Below are 19,165 nucleotides of genomic sequence, written 5' to 3' on the forward strand. Positions count from 1 at the left end.
GAATCCTGAGAAGGATTCTGTCGGAATCCTGAGAAGGATTCTGTCGGAATCCTGACAAGTATTCTGTCGCAATCCTGAACAGGATTCTGTCGGAATCCTGACAAGGATTCCGTTGGAATCATGACAAGGATTCTGTTGGAATCATGACAAGGATTCTGTCGGAATCCTGACAAGGATTCTTTCGGAATCCTGAACAGTATTCTTTCGGATTCCTGAGAAGGATTCTGTCGGAATCCTGAGAAGGATTCTGTCGGAATCCTGAGAAGGATTCTGTCGGAATCCTGAGAAGGATTCTGTCGGAATCCTGAGAAGGATTCTGTCGGAATCCTGAGAATGATTCTGTCGGAATCCTGAGAAGGATTCTGTCGGAATCCTGAGAAGGATTCTGTCGGAATCCTGAAAAGGATTCTGTCGGAATCCTGAAAAGGATTCTGTCGGAATCCTGAGAAGGATTCTGTTGGTATCCTGAGATGGGTTCTGTCGGAATCCTGAGATGGATTCTGTCGGAATCCTGAGAAAGATTCTGTCGGAATCCTGAGAAGGATTCTGTCGGAATCCTGAGAAGGATTCTGTCGGAATCCTGAGAAGGATTCTGTCGGAATCCTGAGAAGAATTCTGTCGGAATCCTGAGAAGGATTCTGTCGGAATCCTGAGAAGGATTCTGTCGGAATCCTGACAAGTATTCTGTCGCAATCCTGAACAGGATTCTGTCGGAATCCTGACAAGGATTCCGTTGGAATCATGACAAGGATTCTGTTGGAATCATGACAAGGATTCTGTCGGAATCCTGACAAGGATTCTTTCGGAATCCTGAACAGTATTCTTTCGGATTCCTGAGAAGGATTCTGTCGGAATCCTGAGAAGGATTCTGTCCGAATCCTGAGAAGCATTCTGTCCGAATCCTGATGTTGGCGCAAGTTAAAGAAACACACAGTCTTTTAGTTGCCAAACTGTGCAACTTTAAAGCTGCAAGAATATTTTATTTTTAATAAATTTTACAAGAAAATAGGAAATAAAACTACTTACATTTCTGTGTACTCTTAACTATTTTAACCTAATTATAATTGATTATACTCTATACTACAGAGTATTTTTGTTTACTTGGAGTACATACTACGTACTCAACAAACTCAAGCTGAAAACTAACTGATTGTGTTCAAACTGTCTGTACAATATGTACGTGTGAAAAGATTTTACCCGCAGTCTATCAGTATAATGTGTATCGGTGCGTAGGGATGAGCCGGTTGCTTCACACATCGGACTCTTTGCTGCACCGCACAGTGGTTGCGGTAACACCTGAGAAGGATTCTGTCCGAATCCTGGAAAGGATTCTGTCCGAATCCTGAGAAGGATTCTGTCCGAATCCTGAGAAGGATTCTGTCCGAATCCTGAGAAGGATTCTGTCCGAATCCTGAGAAGGATTCTGTGCGAATCCTGAGAAGGATTCTGTCCGAATCCTGAGAAGGATTCTGTCGGAATCCTGAGAAGGATTCTGTCGGAATCCTGAGAATGATTCTGTCGGAATCCTGAAAAGGATTCTGTCGGAATCCTGAGAAGGATTCTGTCGGAATCCTGAGAAGGATTCTGTCGGAATCCTGAGAAGGATTCTGTCGGAATCCTGAGAAGGATTCTGTCGGAATCCTGAGAAGGATTCTGTCGGAATCCTGAGAAGGATTCTGTCGGAATCCTGAGAAGGATTCTGTCGGAATCCTGAGAAGGATTATGTCGGAATCCTGAGAAGGATTCTGTCGGAATCCTGAGAAGGATTCTGTCGGAATCCTGAGAAGGATTCTGTCGGAATCCTGAGAAGGATTCTGTCGGAATCCTGAGAAGGATTCTGTCGGAATCCTGAGAAGGATTCTGTCGGAATCCTGAGAAGGATTCTGTCGGAATTCTGAGAAGGATTCTGTCGGAATCCTAGAAGGATTCTGTTGGAATCCTGAGAAGGATTCTGTTGGAATCCTGAGAAGGATTCTGTCGGAATCCTGAGAAGGATTCTGTCGGAATCCTGAGAAGGATTCTGTCGGAATCCTGAGAAGGATTCTGTCGGAATCCTGAGAAGGATTCTGTCGGAATTCTGAGAAGGATTCTGTCGGAATCCTAGAAGGATTCTGTTGGAATCCTGAGAAGGATTCTGTTGGAATCCTGAGAAGGATTCTGTTGGAATCCTGAGAAGGATTCTGTTGGAATCCTGAGAAGGATTCTGTTGGAATCCTGAGAAGGATTCTGTTGGAATCCTGAGAAGGATTCTGTTGGAATCCTGAGAAGGATTCTGTTGGAATCCTGAGAAGGATTCTGTTGGAATCCTGAGAAGGATTCTGTTGGAATCCTGAGAAGGATTCTGTTGGAATCCTGAGAAGGATTCTGTTGGAATCCTGAGAAGGATTCTGTTGGAATCCTGAGAAGGATTCTGTCGGAATCCTGAGTAGGATTCTGTCGGAATCCTGAGAAGGATTCTGTCGGAACCCTGAGAAGGATTCTGTCGGAATCCTGAGAATGATTCTGTCGGAATCCTGAGAATGATTCTGTCGGAATCCTGAGAAGGATTCTGTCGGAATCCTGAGAAGGATTCTGTCGGAATCCTGAGAAGGATTCTGTCGGAATCCTGAGAAGGATTCTGTCGGAATCCTGAGAAGGATTCTGTCGGAATCCTGAGAAGGATTCTGTTGGTATCCTGAGAAGGATTCTGTCGGAATCCTGAGATGGATTCTGTCGGAATCCTGAGAAGGATTCTGTCGGAATCCTGAGAAGGATTCTGTCGGAATCCTGAGAAGGATTCTGTCGGAATCCTGAGAAGGATTCTGTCGGAATCCTGAGAAGGATTCTGTCGGAATCCTGAGAAGGATTCTGTCGGAATCCTGAGAAGGATTCTGTCGGAATCCTGAGAAGGATTCTGTCGGAATCCTGAGAAGGATTCTGTCGGAATCCTGAGAAGGATTCTGTCGGAATCCTGAGAAGAATTCTGTCGGAATCCTGAGAAGGATTCTGTCGGAATCCTGAGAAGGATTCTGTCGCAATCCTGACAAGTATTCTGTCGCAATCCTGAACAGGATTCTGTCGGAATCCTGACAAGGATTCTGTTGGAATCATGACAAGGATTCTGTCGGAATCCTGACAAGGATTCTTTCGGAATCCTGAACAGGATTCTGTCGGAATCCTGAACAGTATTCTTTCGGATTCCTGAGAAGGATTCTGTCGGAATCCTGAGAAGGATTCTGTTGGAATCCTGAGAAGGATTCTGTCCGAATCCTGAGAAGCATTCTTTCCGAATCCTGAGAAGGATTCTGTCCGAATCCTGGAAAGGATTCTGTCCGAATCCTGAGAAGGATTCTGTCCGAATCCTGAGAAGGATTCTGTCCGAATCCTGAGAAGGATTCTGTCCGAATCCTGAGAAGTATTCTGTCCGAATCCTGAGAAGGATTCTGTCCGAATCCTGAGAAGGATTCTGTCCGAATCCTGAGAAGGATTCTGTCCGAATCCTGAGAAGGATTCTGTCCGAATCCTGAGAAGGATTCTGTCCGAATCCTGAGAAGGATTCTGTCCGAATCCTGAGAAGGATTCTGTCCGAATCCTGAGAAGGATTCTGTCCGAATCCTGAGAAGGATTCTGTCCGAATCCTGAGAAGGATTCTGTCCGAATCCTGAGAAGGATTCTGTCCGAATCCTGAGAAGGATTCTGTCCGAATCCTGAGAAGGATTCTGTCCGAATCCTGAGAAGGATTCTGTCCGAATCCTGAGAAGGATTCTGTCGGAATCCTGAGAAGGATTCTGTCGGAATCCTGAGAAGGATTCTGTCGGAATCCTGAGAAGGATTCTGTCGGAATCCTGAGAAGGATTCTGTCGGAATCCTGAGAAGGATTCTGTCGGAATCCTGAGAAGGATTCTGTCGGGATCCTGAGAAGGATTCTGTCGGAATCCTGAGAAGGATTCTGTCGGAATCCTGAGATGGATTCTGTCGGAATCCTGAGAAGGATTGTGCCGGAATCCTGATAAGGAATCTGTCGGAATCCTGAGAAGGATTTTGTCGGAATTCTGAGAAGGATTCTGTCGGAATCCTGAGAAGGATTCTGTCGGAATCCTGAGAAGGATTCTGTCGGAATCCTGAGAAGGATTCTGTCGGAATCCTGAGAAGGATTCTGTCGGAATCCTGAGAAAAATTCTGTCGGAAACCTGAGAAGGATTCTGTCGGAATCCTGAGAAGGATTCTGTCGTAATCCTGTGAAGGATTCTGTCGGAATCCTGAGAAGGATTCTGTCGGAATCCTGAGAAGGATTCTGTCGGAATCCTGAGGAGGATTCTGTCGGAATCCTGAGAAGGATTCTGTCGGAATCCTGAGAAGGATTCTGTCGGAATCCTGAGAAGGATTCTGTCGGAATCCTGAGAAGGATTCTGTCGGAATCCTGAGAAGGATTCTGTCGGAATCCTGAGAAGGATTCTGTCGGAATCCTGAGAAGGATTCTGTCGGAATCCTGAGAAGGATTCTGTCGGAATCCTGAGAAGGATTCTGTCGGAATCCTGAGAAGGATTCTGTCGGAATCCTGAGAAGGATTCTGTCGGAATCCTGAGAAGGATTCTGTCGGAATCCTGAGAAGGATTCTGTCGGAATCCTGAGAAGGATTCTGTCGGAATCCTGAGAAGGATTCTGTCGGAATCCTGAGAAGGATTCTGTCGGAATCCTGAGAAGGATTCTGTCGGAATCCTGAGAAGGATTCTGTCGGAATCCTGAGAAGGATTCTGTCGGAATCCTGAGAAGGATTCTGTCGGAATCCTGAGAAGGATTCTGTCGGAATCCTGAGAAGGATTCTGTCGGAATCCTGAGAAGGATTCTGTCGGAATCCTGAGAAGGATTCTGTCGGAATCCTGAGAAGGATTCTATCGGAATCCTGAGAAGGATTCTGTCGGAATCCTGAGAAGGATTCTGTCGGAATCCTGAGAAGGATTCTGTCGGAATCCTGAGAAGGATTCTGTCGGAATCCTGAGAAGGATTCTGTCGGAATCCTGAGAAGGATTCTGTCGGAATCCTGAGAAGGATTCTGTCGGAACCCTGAGAAGGATTCTGTCGGAATCCTGAGAAGGATTCTGTCGGAATCCTGAGAAGGATTCTGTCGGAATCCTGAGAAGGATTCTGTCGGAATCCTGAGAAGGATTCTGTTGGAATCCTGAGAAGGATTCTGTCGGAATCCTGAGAAAGATTCTGTCGGAATCCTGAGAAGGATGCTGTCGAGACCCTGACAAGGATTCTGTCGGAATCCTGAGTAGGATTCTGTCGGAATCCTGAGAAGGATTCTGTCGGAACCCTGAGAAGGATTCTGTCGGAATCCTGAGAAGGATTCTGTCGGAATCCTGAGAAGGATTCTGTCGGAATCCTGAGAAGGATTCATTCGTTCAGTTCAGTTTCAGTTCAGTTTCAGTTCAGTTTCAGTTCAGTTTCAGTTCAGTTTCAGTTCAGTTTCAGTTCAGTTTCAGTTCAGTTTCAGTTCAGTTTCAGTTCAGTTTCAGTTCAGTTTCAGTTCAGTTTCAGTTCAGTTTCAGTTCAGTTTCACTTCAGTTTCAGTCCAGTTTCAGTTCAGTTTCAGTTCAGTTTCAGTTTAGTTTCAGTTTAGTTTCAGTTCAGTTTCAGTTCAGTTTCAGTTCAGTTTCAGTTTCAGTTCAGTTTCAGTTCAGTTTCAGTTCAGTTTCAGTTCAGTTTCAGTTCAGTTTCAGTTCAGTTTCAGTTCAGTTTCAGTTCAGTTTCAGTTCAGTTTCAGTTCAGTTTCAGTTCAGTTTCAGTTCAGTTTCAGTTCAGTTTCAGTTCAGTTTCAGTTCAGTTTCAGTTCAGTTTCAGTTCAGTTTCAGTTCAGTTTCAGTTCAGTTTCAGTTCAGTTTCAGTTCAGTTTCAGTTCAGTTTCAGTTCAGTTTCAGTTCAGTTTCAGTTCAGTTTCAGTTCAGTTTCAGTTCAGTTTCAGTTCAGTTTCAGTTCAGTTTCAGTTCAGTTTCAGTTCAGTTTCAGTTCAGTTTCAGTTCAGTTTCAGTTCAGTTTCAGTTCAGTTTCAGTTCAGTTTCAGTTCAGTTTCAGTTCAGTTTCAGTTCAGTTTCAGTTCAGTTTCAGTTCAGTTTTAGTTCAGTTTCAGTTCAGTTTCAGTTCAGTTTCAGTTCAGTTTCAGTTCAGTTTCAGTTCAGTTTCAGTTTCAGTTCAGTTTCAGTTCAGTTTCAGTTCAGTTTCAGTTCAGTTTCAGTTCAGTTTCAGTTCAGTTTCAGTTCAGTTTCAGTTCAGTTTCAGTTCAGTTTCAGTTCAGTTTCAGTTCAGTTTCAGTTCAGTTTCAGTTCAGTTTCAGTTCAGTTTCAGTTTCAGTTCAGTTTCAGTTCAGTTTCAGTTCAGTTTCAGTTTCAGATCAGTTTTAGCTGAGAAACTACGTTAGACCTGAAAATACCGGAATACGCAAGGGACTGAGTAACATTTGTAAGTTTAACAGATTCGTAGAACCCTTAACACCATCATAAAACCTGAAACAAATCATTCAGGTTTAATGGCGGTTGTCATAACGTTCTTACAACTAGTTGGACTTCAAATTGTGTTTAAGATTGAATTTCAATTAACGTCGTCGGCTTCTAGAACCTTTTCAAGACTTATTGGTGTGCAAAATATTACTTAAAGGTAAAATATATTTAGCAGAAGTTCTTTAGGATGAAACTGGATCGGCTGATGTTTTTTTCCGATTTCTTTTGATTATTTAAAAGTAATTTATACAGAATGCCTCCAATCGCTGATCGAAAAACAGATCTATCGTTCAATTCTCTACCGTTTTAAATTTAAATGCAATCGATTTCCCATCTCCTATTCGCCCGCCTGAATCGCTTTCATCCCACAAACAGAAAGGAAATCAGATTATTTCCTTTTTAAATCATCCACATTCAACAAACGCTTTTCATCAAAGAATCAGATCTGTCGGTGTCACCCTCTCTTTCTTCGACCAGCACCGAAGCGGAGAGGTAGGTACGAGATCCACAGCAGCAGTCAAGTGTGCTATCGATTTCCAACCTCAAACGTTCTCGGAGTCAGTTTTTCCGAATCTGAAAACCCCACGCCATTCGTCGTTAGTACAGCTAGTCTGCCCGATATCGCAACCGTTGCGATCTAAACTATTTTCCATCTTCGTCCGTCCGTTCGAGATTCGAAACTTCCCGACCAAAAAGAAGGAGGATGGTTTCCGTCGTTCGGTACCTTCTCCTGTCTGTCCGATCCATAAAAGAGCGGAATTCCATTTTTTGTTGTCCTTTGAATTCGATTCCGATTTCCATTCGTTCGTACGTACAGGGGGAAAGCCCAGATTTTTATCGCTGAAATTAGTCGTCGAAAAGTTGTGTTCCACTTCGAGCGGCACGGAAATTGCACTCACTGACTCACTGACTGGTTCTGCTCTAGTCGGTTTTCGAAATGGTGACCGAGGGGGAGGTAAGCTGATGTCTGAAAAGGATGAGGGAAAAAATCTGCCAAACTACTTACGATATATCCCCAAAAGGAGCGAAGGCATCTTTCAGTGTCTGCGTTTCGATTTCCGGACTGAGATCGCCGACAAATATGTGATAATGCTCTGGAAGTAGAGAGAAAAAAAGGACGAGAAGAGAGAAGATTAACACCAGTGTAACTTTGTGAAGGGTGGAAAGGAGGGAAGAACGGGGAAGTAAGAGGTCGGTAAGGTGGTGGCGATGGTAAGTGAAAGGATACGGAACAAATTAAATTAATCTCTATCGACTGTCAGATTGGTTGGTCGGGTTTCGTTTTTCTTTCGGATGGCTGCGGTGGACCATGGACACCGACCTTTTTGGTATTCCCTTGGCGGACTTTTTTCTTGATTCCGGAGGGTGTGCGATGTTGTTGTTTTCAGGTCTAAACTATTTGCTTTGGGAAAGTTAGTGGGTGTTTTTTTTTGTTTAAAATTAACATAACCTATATAATCTACTGGAGCAGGTGACATATTTGGCTCCGTAATGCTATCCAACGTCTGAGCTCCTCAAACTGGCTTTCAGATAATCTTTAAATGTATTCTCAAAACAACTTTCCAGAGCTTCTCCATGCAGCTTTCCAATGCTTTTCCAAAGCTTCCTCAAGAAGCTTTCCAAAGCTTCCTCAAGAAGCTTTCCAAAGCTTCCTCAAAAAGTTTTCCAAAGCTTCCTCAAGTAGCTTTCCAAAGCTTCCTCAAGAAGCTTTCCAAAGCTTCCTCAAGAAGCTTTCCCAAGCCTCTTCAAGAAGCTTTCCAAAGCTTCCTCAAGAAGCTTTCCCAAGCCTCTTCAAGAAGCTTTCCAAAACTTCTCTATGAAGTATTCCAAAGATTTTCCAAGAAGCTTTCAAAAGCTTCTCCATAAGCTTTCCAAAGTTTCTCCAAGAAGCTTTCCAAACCTTCTCCAAGAAGCTTTCCAAACCTTCTCCATGAAGCTTTCCAAAGCATCTTCAAGAAGTTTTCCAAAGCTTCTCCGAGAAGCTTTGCAAAGCTTCTCCAAGAAGATTTCCAAAGCTTCTCCAAGAAGCTTTCCAAAGCTTCTCCAAGAAGCTTTCCAAAGTTTCTCCAAGAAGCTTTCCAAAGTTTCTCCAAGAAGCTTTCCAAAGCTTCTCCAAGAAGCTTTCCAAAGCTTCTCCAAGAAGCTTTCCAAAGATTCTCCAAGAAGCTTCCCAAAGATTCTCCAAGAAGCTTCCCAAAGATTCTCCAAGAAGAATTCTCAAGTTTCTCCAAGAAGCTATCCAAATATTTTCCAAGAAGTTCTCCGAAGCTTCTCCAGAAAGCTTTCCAAAGTTTCTCCAACAAGATTTCTGAAGTTTCTCCTAGAAGCTTTCCAAAACTTCTTCAAGAATCATTCCTTAGCATATCGAAGAAGCTTTCCAAAGAAGCTTTCCAAACTTCAAGAAGCTTTCCAAACTTCTCCAAGAAGCTTTCCAAGGATTCTCCAAGAAGCTTCCCAAAGCTTCTCCAAGAAGCTTCCCAAAGATTCTCCAAGAAGCTTCCCAAAGATTCTCCAAGAAGATTTCTCAAGTTTCTCCAAGAAGCTATCCAAATATTTTCCAAGAAGTTCTCCGAAGCTTCTCCAGAAAGCTTTCCAAAGTTTCTCCAACAAGATTTCTGAAGTTTCTCCTAGAAGCTTTCCAAAACTTCTTCAAGAATCATTCCTTAGCATATCGAAGAAGCTTTCCAAAGCTTCTTCAAGATGCTTTCCAAAGCTTCTCCAAGAAGCTTTCCAAACCATCTCTAAGATGCTTTCCAGAGTTTCTCTTAGAAGCTTTCCGAAACTTCTCCAAGAAGCTTTCCAAAGCTTCTCCAAGGAGCTTTCAAAAGTTTCTCCAAGGAGCTTTTCAAAGTTTTTCCAAGAAGATTTAAAAGCTACTCGAAGAAGCTTTCCAAAGCTTCTCCAAGAAGCTTCCCAAAGCTTCTCAGAGAAGCTTTCCGAAGCTTCTACAATAGGCTTTCCAATGATTCTCCAAGAAGCTTTCCAAAGCTTCTCCAAAAAGCTTTCCAAACTTCTCCAAGAAGCTTTCCAAAGCTTCTCCAAGAAGCTTCCCAAAGCTTCTCCAAGAAGCTTTCCAAGGATTCTCCAAGAAGCTTCCCAAAAATTCTCCAAGAAGATTTCTCAAGTTTCTCCAAGAAGTTTCCCGAAGCTTCTCCAGAAAGCTTTCCAAAGTTTCTCCAACAAGATTTCTGAAGTTTCCCCAAGAAGCTCTCCAAAGATTCTCCAGGAAGCATTCCAAAGCTTCTTCAAGAAGATTTCTGAAGTTTCTCCAAGAAGCTTTCCAAAACTTCTTCAAGAATCATTCCTAAGCATATCGAAAAAGCTTTCCAAAGCTTCTCCGAGATGCTTTCCAAAGCTTCTCCAAGAAGCTTTCCAAACCATCTCTAAGAAGCTTCCCAGAGTTTCTCTTAGATGCTTTTAAGAGCTTTTCAGTGCTTTTCAGCTTTTCAGTGAAACCTCGGAAAGCTTCCAGTGAAGCCTCGGAAAGCTTCCTGTGAAGCCTCGGAAAGCTTCCTGTGAAGCCTCGGAAAGCTTCCAGTGAAGCCTCGGCAATCTTCCAGTGAAGCCTCGGAAAGCTTTCAGTGAAGCCTCGGAAAGCTTCCAGTGAAGCCTCGGAAAGCTTCCAGTGAAGCCTCGGAAAGCTTCCAGTGAAGCCTCGGAAAGCTTCCAGTGAAGCCTCGGAAAGCTTCCAGTGAAGCCTCGGAAAGCTTCCAGTGAAGCCTCGGAAAGCTTCCAGTGAAGCCTCGGAAAGCTTCCAGTGAAGCCTCGGAAAGCTTCCAGTGAAGCCTCGGAAAGCTTCCAGTGAAGCCTCGGAAAGCTTCCAGTGAAGCCTCGGAAAGCTTCCAGTGAAGCCTCGGAAAGCTTCCAGTGAAGCCTCGGAAAGCTTCCAGTGAAGCCTCGGAAAGCTTCCAGTGAAGCCTCGGAAAGCTTCCAGTGAAGCCTCGGAAAGCTTCCAGTGAAGCCTCGGAAAGCTTCCAGTGAAGCCTCGGAAAGCTTCCAGTGAAGCCTCGGAAAGCTTCCAGTGAAGCCTCGGAAAGCTTCCAGTGAAGCCTCGGAAAGCTTCCAGTGAAGCCTCGGAAAGCTTCCAGTGAAGCCTCGGAAAGCTTCCAGTGAAGCCTCGGAAAGCTTCCAGTGAAGCCTCGGAAAGCTTCCAGTGAAGCCTCGGAAAGCTTCCAGTGAAGCCTCGGAAAGCTTCCAGTGAAGCCTCGGAAAGCTTCCAGTGAAGCCTCGGAAAGCTTCCAGTGAAGCCTCGGAAAGCTTCCAGTGAAGCCTCGGAAAGCTTCCAGTGAAGCCTCGGAAAGCTTCCAGTGAAGCCTCGGAAAGCTTCCAGTGAAGCCTCGGAAAGCTTCCAGTGAAGCCTCGGAAAGCTTCCAGTGAAGCCTCGGAAAGCTTCCAGTGAAGCCTCGGAAAGCTTCCAGTGAAGCCTCGGAAAGCTTCCAGTGAAGCCTCGGAAAGCTTCCAGTGAAGCCTCGGAAAGCTTCCAGTGAAGCCTCGGAAAGCTTCCAGTGAAGCCTCGGAAAGCTTCCAGTGAAGCCTCGGAAAGCTTCCAGTGAAGCCTCGGAAAGCTTCCAGTGAAGCCTCGGAAAGCTTCCAGTGAAGCTTCGGAAAGCTTCCAGTGAAGCCTCGGAAAGCTTCCAGTGAAGCCTCGGAAAGCTTCCAGTGAAGCCTCGGAAAGCTTCCAGTGAAGCTTCGGAAAGTTTCCAGTGAAGCTTCGGAAAGCTTCCAGTAAAAGCCTTTTTTGAAAGCCTCTCAGCTTCAGGTAATGTTACAGGATGTTTTTGAAAAACTTTTCAAATTATTAGTAAAATTGGTAAAATTCTGAAATTTTGTGAAACTATGATGTAAAATCCCCAGCATTGTGAACCCTCACACCCGTTGAACCCAGACCAGTCAATAACGAGAAACATGAAGAAAAATTAGGATTTTCCTCACGCTGCTAACTGCCCAAGCTATCAAACAGAGACCGACTGGACCGAATAAACGACCTCGGACCATGGTTTCTCCGCTTCCCAAACAACGTTTGATCGTTCCGAGAAAAATCTTCGACCAGAAAAAAGACTAGCGAAGGGAACCTAAAAGACTTCTTCCTTCGATCGTTTGCGTTGTCTAGTCGCCACGTTGGTTCAGCCTCGTTCCGAAAGGATGAGGCTTCTGAGATTGACTGCCTGGTTGACTAGCGGTGGACCGTCAATTCGACGGAGGGGTTAGGGTTTCCGCGAAAAGGTGATGAAGAATTTGTGGGACTACATTTGGAAGTGGTTGGAAGCATAGCAGAAGATAGAAAAGGAATTCCATAGTAAATAAAACATGCCGGCAAGCGTTTCCATCTCAATGGTGCCAAACCAGGGAGCGATTGTGGTAAACACGCGCCAAATGAAATAAAATTCGTTCAGATGTTTTTGTTTTGTTTTAAATTTTCATAGGACTAGATTTTTTTGCTCTCGACTGTTTGAACTCATTAAATACTTTTGTTTTGCTGAATGAATATTTCTCGTACTGTTTTACACAAATTTGTTCCGTATTTCAATTTATTGTTTTTAAATTTTTATATTTTTTATATTTTTTTCTTTTTTTTTATTTGTTTACTGTTTTATTTTTTTAATGCTGTTATTGTAAATGTAATGATTGTTATAATGTTTTTGAGACTGTTATCTATTACAAAAGTCATATTTCACAATTCGTTGATCACATCATGGAACAACATTTATAAAAAAATCCAATAGATTAATCGATCGACAGATTTTTTTTAATTTTTTTACCTTTTCACGAAAAAAGTCCCCAGGTCTCGAACACATGTTTGTATCTCAGACGGCCACAGAGCAATGCTTCATGAGTTCCATCGCACTCATAGACGAAACAGCCATTAGGCTGGAAAATAAATGAAGGTGCATCCAGCGACAAAGACCATCGGTTTGGTTCAATTTGTATTTAGATTAAACAATAACAAATAATAAATGACACACGATGAATGGTTTCTCATCGGTTGGGCCGAATTGCGTGGTTGGTACTAACAACTGTGAACAGTGCCAGTGCAATGGAGGGAAGGAGAGACGTCCGGAAGCAATTCGAAACATGAGGAATTCGATAACGTTTGCCGGTTGTTCGGTGCGGTTCGATGGTGCAACGTGACTGAGTATCGATACCAGCAGACTGAACGGACCTGCTAGCCGTATGGAATAGCAAATGAAAGTGATACTTCAAAAGAGAATTACAATTTTGCATCGGTGATGGAATACGTATGGTCGCTTTTTCGATTAAATTGATTGTTTTCGGTTTGGGTTGTTCGGAAAGTTGAGTCCGGTTGGGAGTAATGGCAGCTGTTGAACGGTGTTCAGTTGTCGTTTTAAAATGTAGTAGATTTCCCTGGAATGAATTTTGTTTAATAGATATCAGCAGAGCCAGCGCAAGAGCTAGATCCAAAGTCAGAGCCAGAGTCCGAGCCAGAGTCAGAGTCAGAATAAGAGTCAGAGTCAGAATAAGAGTCAGAGCCAGAGCCAGAGCCAGAGCCAGAGCCAGAGCCAGAGCCAGAGCCAGAGCCAGAGCCAGAGCCAGAGCCAGAGCCAGAGCCAGAGCCAGAGCCAGAGCCAGAGCCAGAGCCAGAGCCAGAGCCAGAGCCAGAGCCAGAGCCAGAGCCAGAGCCAGAGCCAGAGCCAGAGCCAGAGCCAGAGCCAGAGCCAGAGCCAGAGCCAGAGCCAGAGCCAGAGCCAGAGCCAGAGCCAGAGCCAGAGCCAGAGCCAGAGCCAGAGCCAGAGCCAGAGCCAGAGCCAGAGCCAGAGCCAGAGCCAGAGCCAGAGCCAGAGCCAGAGCCAGAGCCAGAGCCAGAGCCAGAGCCAGAGCCAGAGCCAGAGCCAGAGCCAGAGCCAGAGCCAGAGCCAGAGCCAGAGCCAGAGCCAGAGCCAGAGCCAGAGCCAGAGCCAGAGCCAGAGCCAGAGCCAGAGCCAGAGCCAGAGCCAGAGCCAGAGCCAGAGCCAGAGCCAGAGCCAGAGCCAGAGCCAGAGCCAGAGCCAGAGCCAGAGCCAGAGCCAGAGCCAGAGCCAGAGCCAGAGCCAGAGCCAGAGCCAGAGCCAGAGCCAGAGCCGGAGCCGGAGCCAGAGCCAGAGCCAGAGCCAGAGCCAGAGCCGGAGCCGGAGCCAGAGCCAGAGCCAGAGCCAGAGCCAGAGCCAGAGCCAGAGCCAGAGCCAGAGCCAGAGCCAGAGCCAGAGCCAGAGCCAGAGCCAGAGCCAGAGCCAGAGCCAGAGCCAGAGCCAGAGCCAGGAGTGTCCCATTCAATAGACCTGGACTTCAATTCAAGAGTCTCAGTGCAGGGACATTCTTCACTGCACTTGTCTTATACAAATTATAATAAATCTAACAAAACTCACGCAAAAGCATGGTCAAGAAGCTTCTCATTACCACACCATGCCATCAATCAACCACTCTCACTTTGCCACTGTACGTACCAAAATCCACACTGCAACAAATTCCCCGAGAAATTGAAATCTACTCCACTCCACGCCAGTTATTAGTTGGATTTCTGGCTAGTGGCTGCTCCAAAACCACTTTAAGGCTCCGGCTTCGGCTCCAGCCATCTTACACTCCCTCATCCCGGTGCAGCTTAAATCGAGTTGAAATGAAACCAAATTGCTGTAATTCATCGTGTGCATCCTCACACCTCTCTGCTCGGTTCCACCGCGCAGCAAGTGTTTCTATTTGGATGACCTTTCTCGGTTCTCGAGTCTCGAATGTGGTGGGTTCGAGCTGTTGCTGCTGGTGCACTATGAACCATTCGGACGCTGGCGACGGTTCCATTCCCACACAGTTGCTGCTGCAGTTCTCGAAGTTGGCACACAGCGTGGCCCTGGTCGCGCTACATCGCCACCACCTGGATCCTGGATCAAACCACGGCGAGCACGAAAGTACCACTGCACTGGACTGGACTTCACTGTTGCTCGGGAATAAACCAACAGCAGCAGCAGCAACAGCCATGGACCGTCGTCGTCCATGAAGAGAAGGATTAACATGGTTTAGCTCCACGTTGGCGCTGGCACTGGCTAAAGCCTGAACGGCGAGAGGGGTTTTGTAAAATTTAAAATTTTGGGATATGTGTTGCATCCAGGACCGGGTTTGGCGACAAGACTCGTTTCCAGACCGGCTGTGAAAGGGCATGGACGTGTTCAAGGGTTGAATGTCGATTTCGATTCGATATCGATTCGATTTCGATTCGATTTCGATTCGATTTCGATTCGATTTCGATTCGATTTCGATTCGATTTCGATTCGATTTCGATTCGATTTCGATTCGATTTCGATTCGATTTCGATTCGATTTCGATTCGATTTCGATTCGATTTCGATTCGATTTCGATTCGATTTCGATTCGATTTCGATTCGATTTCGATTCGATTTCGATTCGATTTCGATTCGATTTCGATTCGATATCGATTCGATTTCGATTCGATTTCGATTCGATTTCGATTCGATTTCGATTCGATTTCGATTCGATTTCGATTCGATTTCGATTCGATTTCGATTCGATTTCGATTCGATTTCGATTCGATTTCGATTCGATTTCGATTCGATTTCGATTCGATTTCGATTCGATTTCGATTCGATTTCGATTCGATTTCGATTCGATTTCGATTCGATTTCGATTCGATTTCGATTCGATTTCGATTCGATTTCGATTCGATTTCGATTCGATTTCGATTCGATTTCGATTCGATTTCGATTCGATTTCGATTCGATTTCGATTCGATTTCGATTCGATTTCGATTCGATTTCGATTCGATTTCGATTCGATTTCGATTCGATTTCGATTCGATTTCGATTCGATTTCGATTCGATTTCGATTCGATTTCGATTCGATTTCGATTCGATTTCGATTCGATTTCGATTCGATTTCGATTCGATTTCGATTCGATTTCGATTCGATTTCGATTCGATTTCGATTCGATTTCGATTCGATTTCGATTCGATTTCGATTCGATTTCGATTCGATTTCGATTCGATTTCGATTCGATTTCGATTCGATTTCGATTCGATTTCGATTCGATTTCGATTCGATTTCGATTCGATTTCGATTCGATTTCGATTCGATTTCGATTCGATTTCGATTCGATTTCGATTCGATTTCGATTCGATTTCGATTCGATTTCGATTCGATTTCGATTCGATTTCGATTCGAGTTCGATTCGATTTCGATTCGATTTCGATTCGATTTCGATTCGATTTCGATTCGATTTCGATTCGATTTCGATTCGATTTCGATTCGATTTCGATTCGATTTCGATTCGATTTCGATTCGATTTCGATTCGATTTCGATTCGATTTCGATTCGATTTCGATTCGATTTCGATTCGATTTCGATTCGATTTCGATTCGATTTCGATTCGATTTCGATTCGATTTCGATTCGATTTCGATTCGATTTCGATTCGATTTCGATTCGATTTCGATTCGATTTCGATTCGATTTCGATTCGATTTCGATTCGATTTCGATTCGATTTCGATTCGATTTCGATTCGATTTCGATTCGATTTCGATTCGATTTCGATTCGATTTCGATTCGATTTCGATTCGATATCGATTCGATTTCGATTCGATTTCGATTCGATTTCGATTCGATTTCGATTCGATTTCGATTCGATTTCGATTTCGATTCGATTTCGATTCGATTTCGATTCGATTTCGATTCGATTTCGATTCGATTTCGATTCGATTTCGATTCGATTTCGATTCGATTTCGATTCGATTTCGATTCGATTTCGATTCGATTTCGATTTCGATTCGATTTCGATTCGATTTCGATTCGATTTCGATTCGATTTCGATTCGATTTCGATTCGATTTCGATTCGATTTCGATTCGATTTCGATTCGATTTCGATTCGATTTCGATTCGATTTCGATTCGATTTCGATTCGATTTCGATTCGATTTCGATTCGATTTCGATTCGATTTCGATTCGATTTCGATTCGATTTCGATTCGATTTCGATTCGATTTCGATTCGATTTCGATTCGATTTCGATTCGATTTCGATTCGATTTCGATTCGATTTCGATTCGATTTCGATTCGATTTCGATTCGATTTCGATTCGATTTCGATTCGATTTCGATTCGATTTCGATTTGATTTCGATTCGATTTCGATTCGATTTCGATTCGATTTCGATTCGATTTCGATTCGATTTCGATTCGATTTCGATTCGATTTCGATTCGATTTCGATTCGATTTCGATTCGATTTCGATTCGATTTCGATTCGATTTCGATTCGATTTCGATTCGATTTCGATTCGATTTCGATTCGATTTCGATTCGATTTCGATTCGATTTCGATTCGATTTCGATTCGATTTCGATTCGATTTCGATTCGATTTCGATTCGATTTCGATTCGATTTCGATTCGATTTCGATTCGATTTCGATTCGATTTCGATTCGATTTCGATTCGATTTCGATTCGATTTCGATTCGATTTCGATTCGATTTCGATTCGATTTCGATTCGATTTCGATTCGATTTCGATTCGATTTCGATTCGATTTCGATTCGATTTCGATTCGATTTCGATTCGAGTTCGATTCGATTTCGATTCGATTTCGATTCGATTTCGATTCGATTTCGATTCGATTTCGATTCGATTTCGATTCGATTTCGATTCGATTTCGATTCGATTTCGTTTTGATTTCGTTTTGATTTCGATTCGATTTCAAATCAAAGAGTGGTTATGGGCCCATTTCGCGCCTTGCACGCCGCTGTTCATCGCCAGCACCGCTACCAGCTTGCAATGGGCTTCTCGGTTCGTTGCATCTTTTATGCATCAGCCGCATATAATTTTTCATGTATGGATGACTGGAAAAAGCACATCTAAAATTAATATCATCATCTACGGCCACTCGCCATTGACCAAATGCTGTTGCTGGTGGCTGGCATGACAGTCGCTGGTCCTGGTGTGGTTCTGTCCCGGCACTCGACTCCATTGGACCGACAGACGCCAAAATGCATCGCCACCACCACCACCGGTCGATGCGGGTGCCAGCGGACGTGGCCAGGTAGGGAGTCGACATTAGCAGTGGCACCTTGTGCAATTTTTACTCTGCATTCCGGGTACATAATCGCGCGCTTGCCGTGAGCATTGAAACCGTCGCCGCCGCTGCTGTCGTGGGTGGGCTGGCTGGTTGGCTCGGTTAGTTTGCTTGGTCTGGCATTCCGAAGGTGGTGTCGAGAATGAATGTTGTAGGTGCTGCTGTGGCATACATAAAACAAAAATTCTGAGGTGAGCTGAATGTGAATTTTATTTCGGTTTCTTCCTCCCAGGTTGTAGTTTTGGTGCTCACTTCGGGATCCGGAACCGAAGGAAACGGCGACATCGTATAATGCCCAAAGTGGTTCTGCTCTAGGTTCACCATTTGCTGAAAAATTCGGCTTTTAGTCTATTGCTGATGGCTTTTGGATACTCTTTTTCCAGCTTACTTTGCCGGAACGACTTGATTTTCTTTCTTTACTTTTCTTACAGGAAGAAGAGTCGGATGATCACTGATTTCGCTTGTGAACCACATAAACTGTACTTCAGAATGTTCTTATGTAGCGTAGAAACCCCATTGATGTCAATAGATCTTAACGAACCTTCAGTAGCATTACTGATATTTATTGGCTACTAGCTGTCCCGGCAAACTTTGTCTTGCCAAGCTGTGGTGGTTTGACAACTGTTGAGATCATAACGTCACCGCACTCTAGATTGGTTTCATTTCAATCGTGTTGATTTCCTTCCCAGCTCACGAAAATCAGTACCTACTTTATCAATTTGGTTATTTTTCTAGTTGTTTTTCGTAACTTTTTGGACATATAAACACAGCCAACACGAATACGAACCGAACCGTGCAAGAGTCAAGCTGATCGGTTCATCCGTTCTTGAGTTTTGTTGCCTCAAAGGGACTTCAAACTCATTTTTATATATATAGATTGAAAGGTCATATTTCCATCCAAAGACAAAAAAAAATGAAAATAAAAAAAAATAAAAAAATTGATTGTAGGTTATTTAGTAGATCCAGAATTTGTTTGAAATATTTTAGGCCAGCTTACTTTGTAGCTCAGAACTACATATCTGTACTTATAACAGTAAACTTATTAATTTCACAACAAGAAAAAAAACAAAAAAAAAGAAAAAAAGGAAAAAATATAAAAATAGAAAAAAGACGTTTTTTTCTTTGTAGTTAAACAAGTATTTTAAAATACGTTTGGGATCCTTAGGGTAGCAAAGCTGCTTTGCAAGTCAGAACAACATATCCACAGACAGTAGACTGTCTGTCAATTTTTTTAATTTTTTTTTTTTATTTTTTTTTATTTATTTTTTTTTATTGAGCGGTGAATACTCAATAAAAAATAAAAATATTCTCAGAGTTTTGATCAAATAGTACTTTTAAATACATTTAAGATATCCTGGAACATCAAACTTTCTTTGTAGCTCATAACTACAGTTCTACTCAGACAGCAGTAGAATTATTTACCGAACAACAACAAGAAAACATTATAAGAAAAAAATAATAAAATCGAGCACATTTTTTTTTCATTTCGCAGGAGATATACGACAGGGAGGAAATGTTAATTCTTTTGAAAAAGGTTGAATACACGGGACCAAAACGTCAGGCAATGTTAAACTAGTCATTTCAGTTCAAAAATTTTGAGAAACCACTGCAGTTTAATAATATTTTTCCTT

General features: G+C 43.4%; 1 protein-coding gene across 2 annotated transcripts in view; it reads right to left on the reverse strand.

Moving 5' to 3' along the window:
* LOC109423650 (cytotoxic granule associated RNA binding protein TIA1) overlaps nucleotides 1-19,165 on the reverse strand; it is a 775,397-nt gene that overhangs the window by 289,702 nt on the left and 466,530 nt on the right. For both annotated transcript variants that reach the window (XM_029867668.2, XM_029867667.2), the window contains one exon: nucleotides 7,483-7,570. In XM_029867668.2, the coding sequence (XP_029723528.1) occupies nucleotides 7,483-7,570 (88 nt within the window). The remainder of the gene's footprint in view (nucleotides 1-7,482; nucleotides 7,571-19,165) is intronic.

This window comes from Aedes albopictus, chromosome 1, assembly GCF_035046485.1.
Source record: "Aedes albopictus strain Foshan chromosome 1, AalbF5, whole genome shotgun sequence".
Taxonomy (NCBI): domain Eukaryota; kingdom Metazoa; phylum Arthropoda; class Insecta; order Diptera; family Culicidae; genus Aedes; species Aedes albopictus.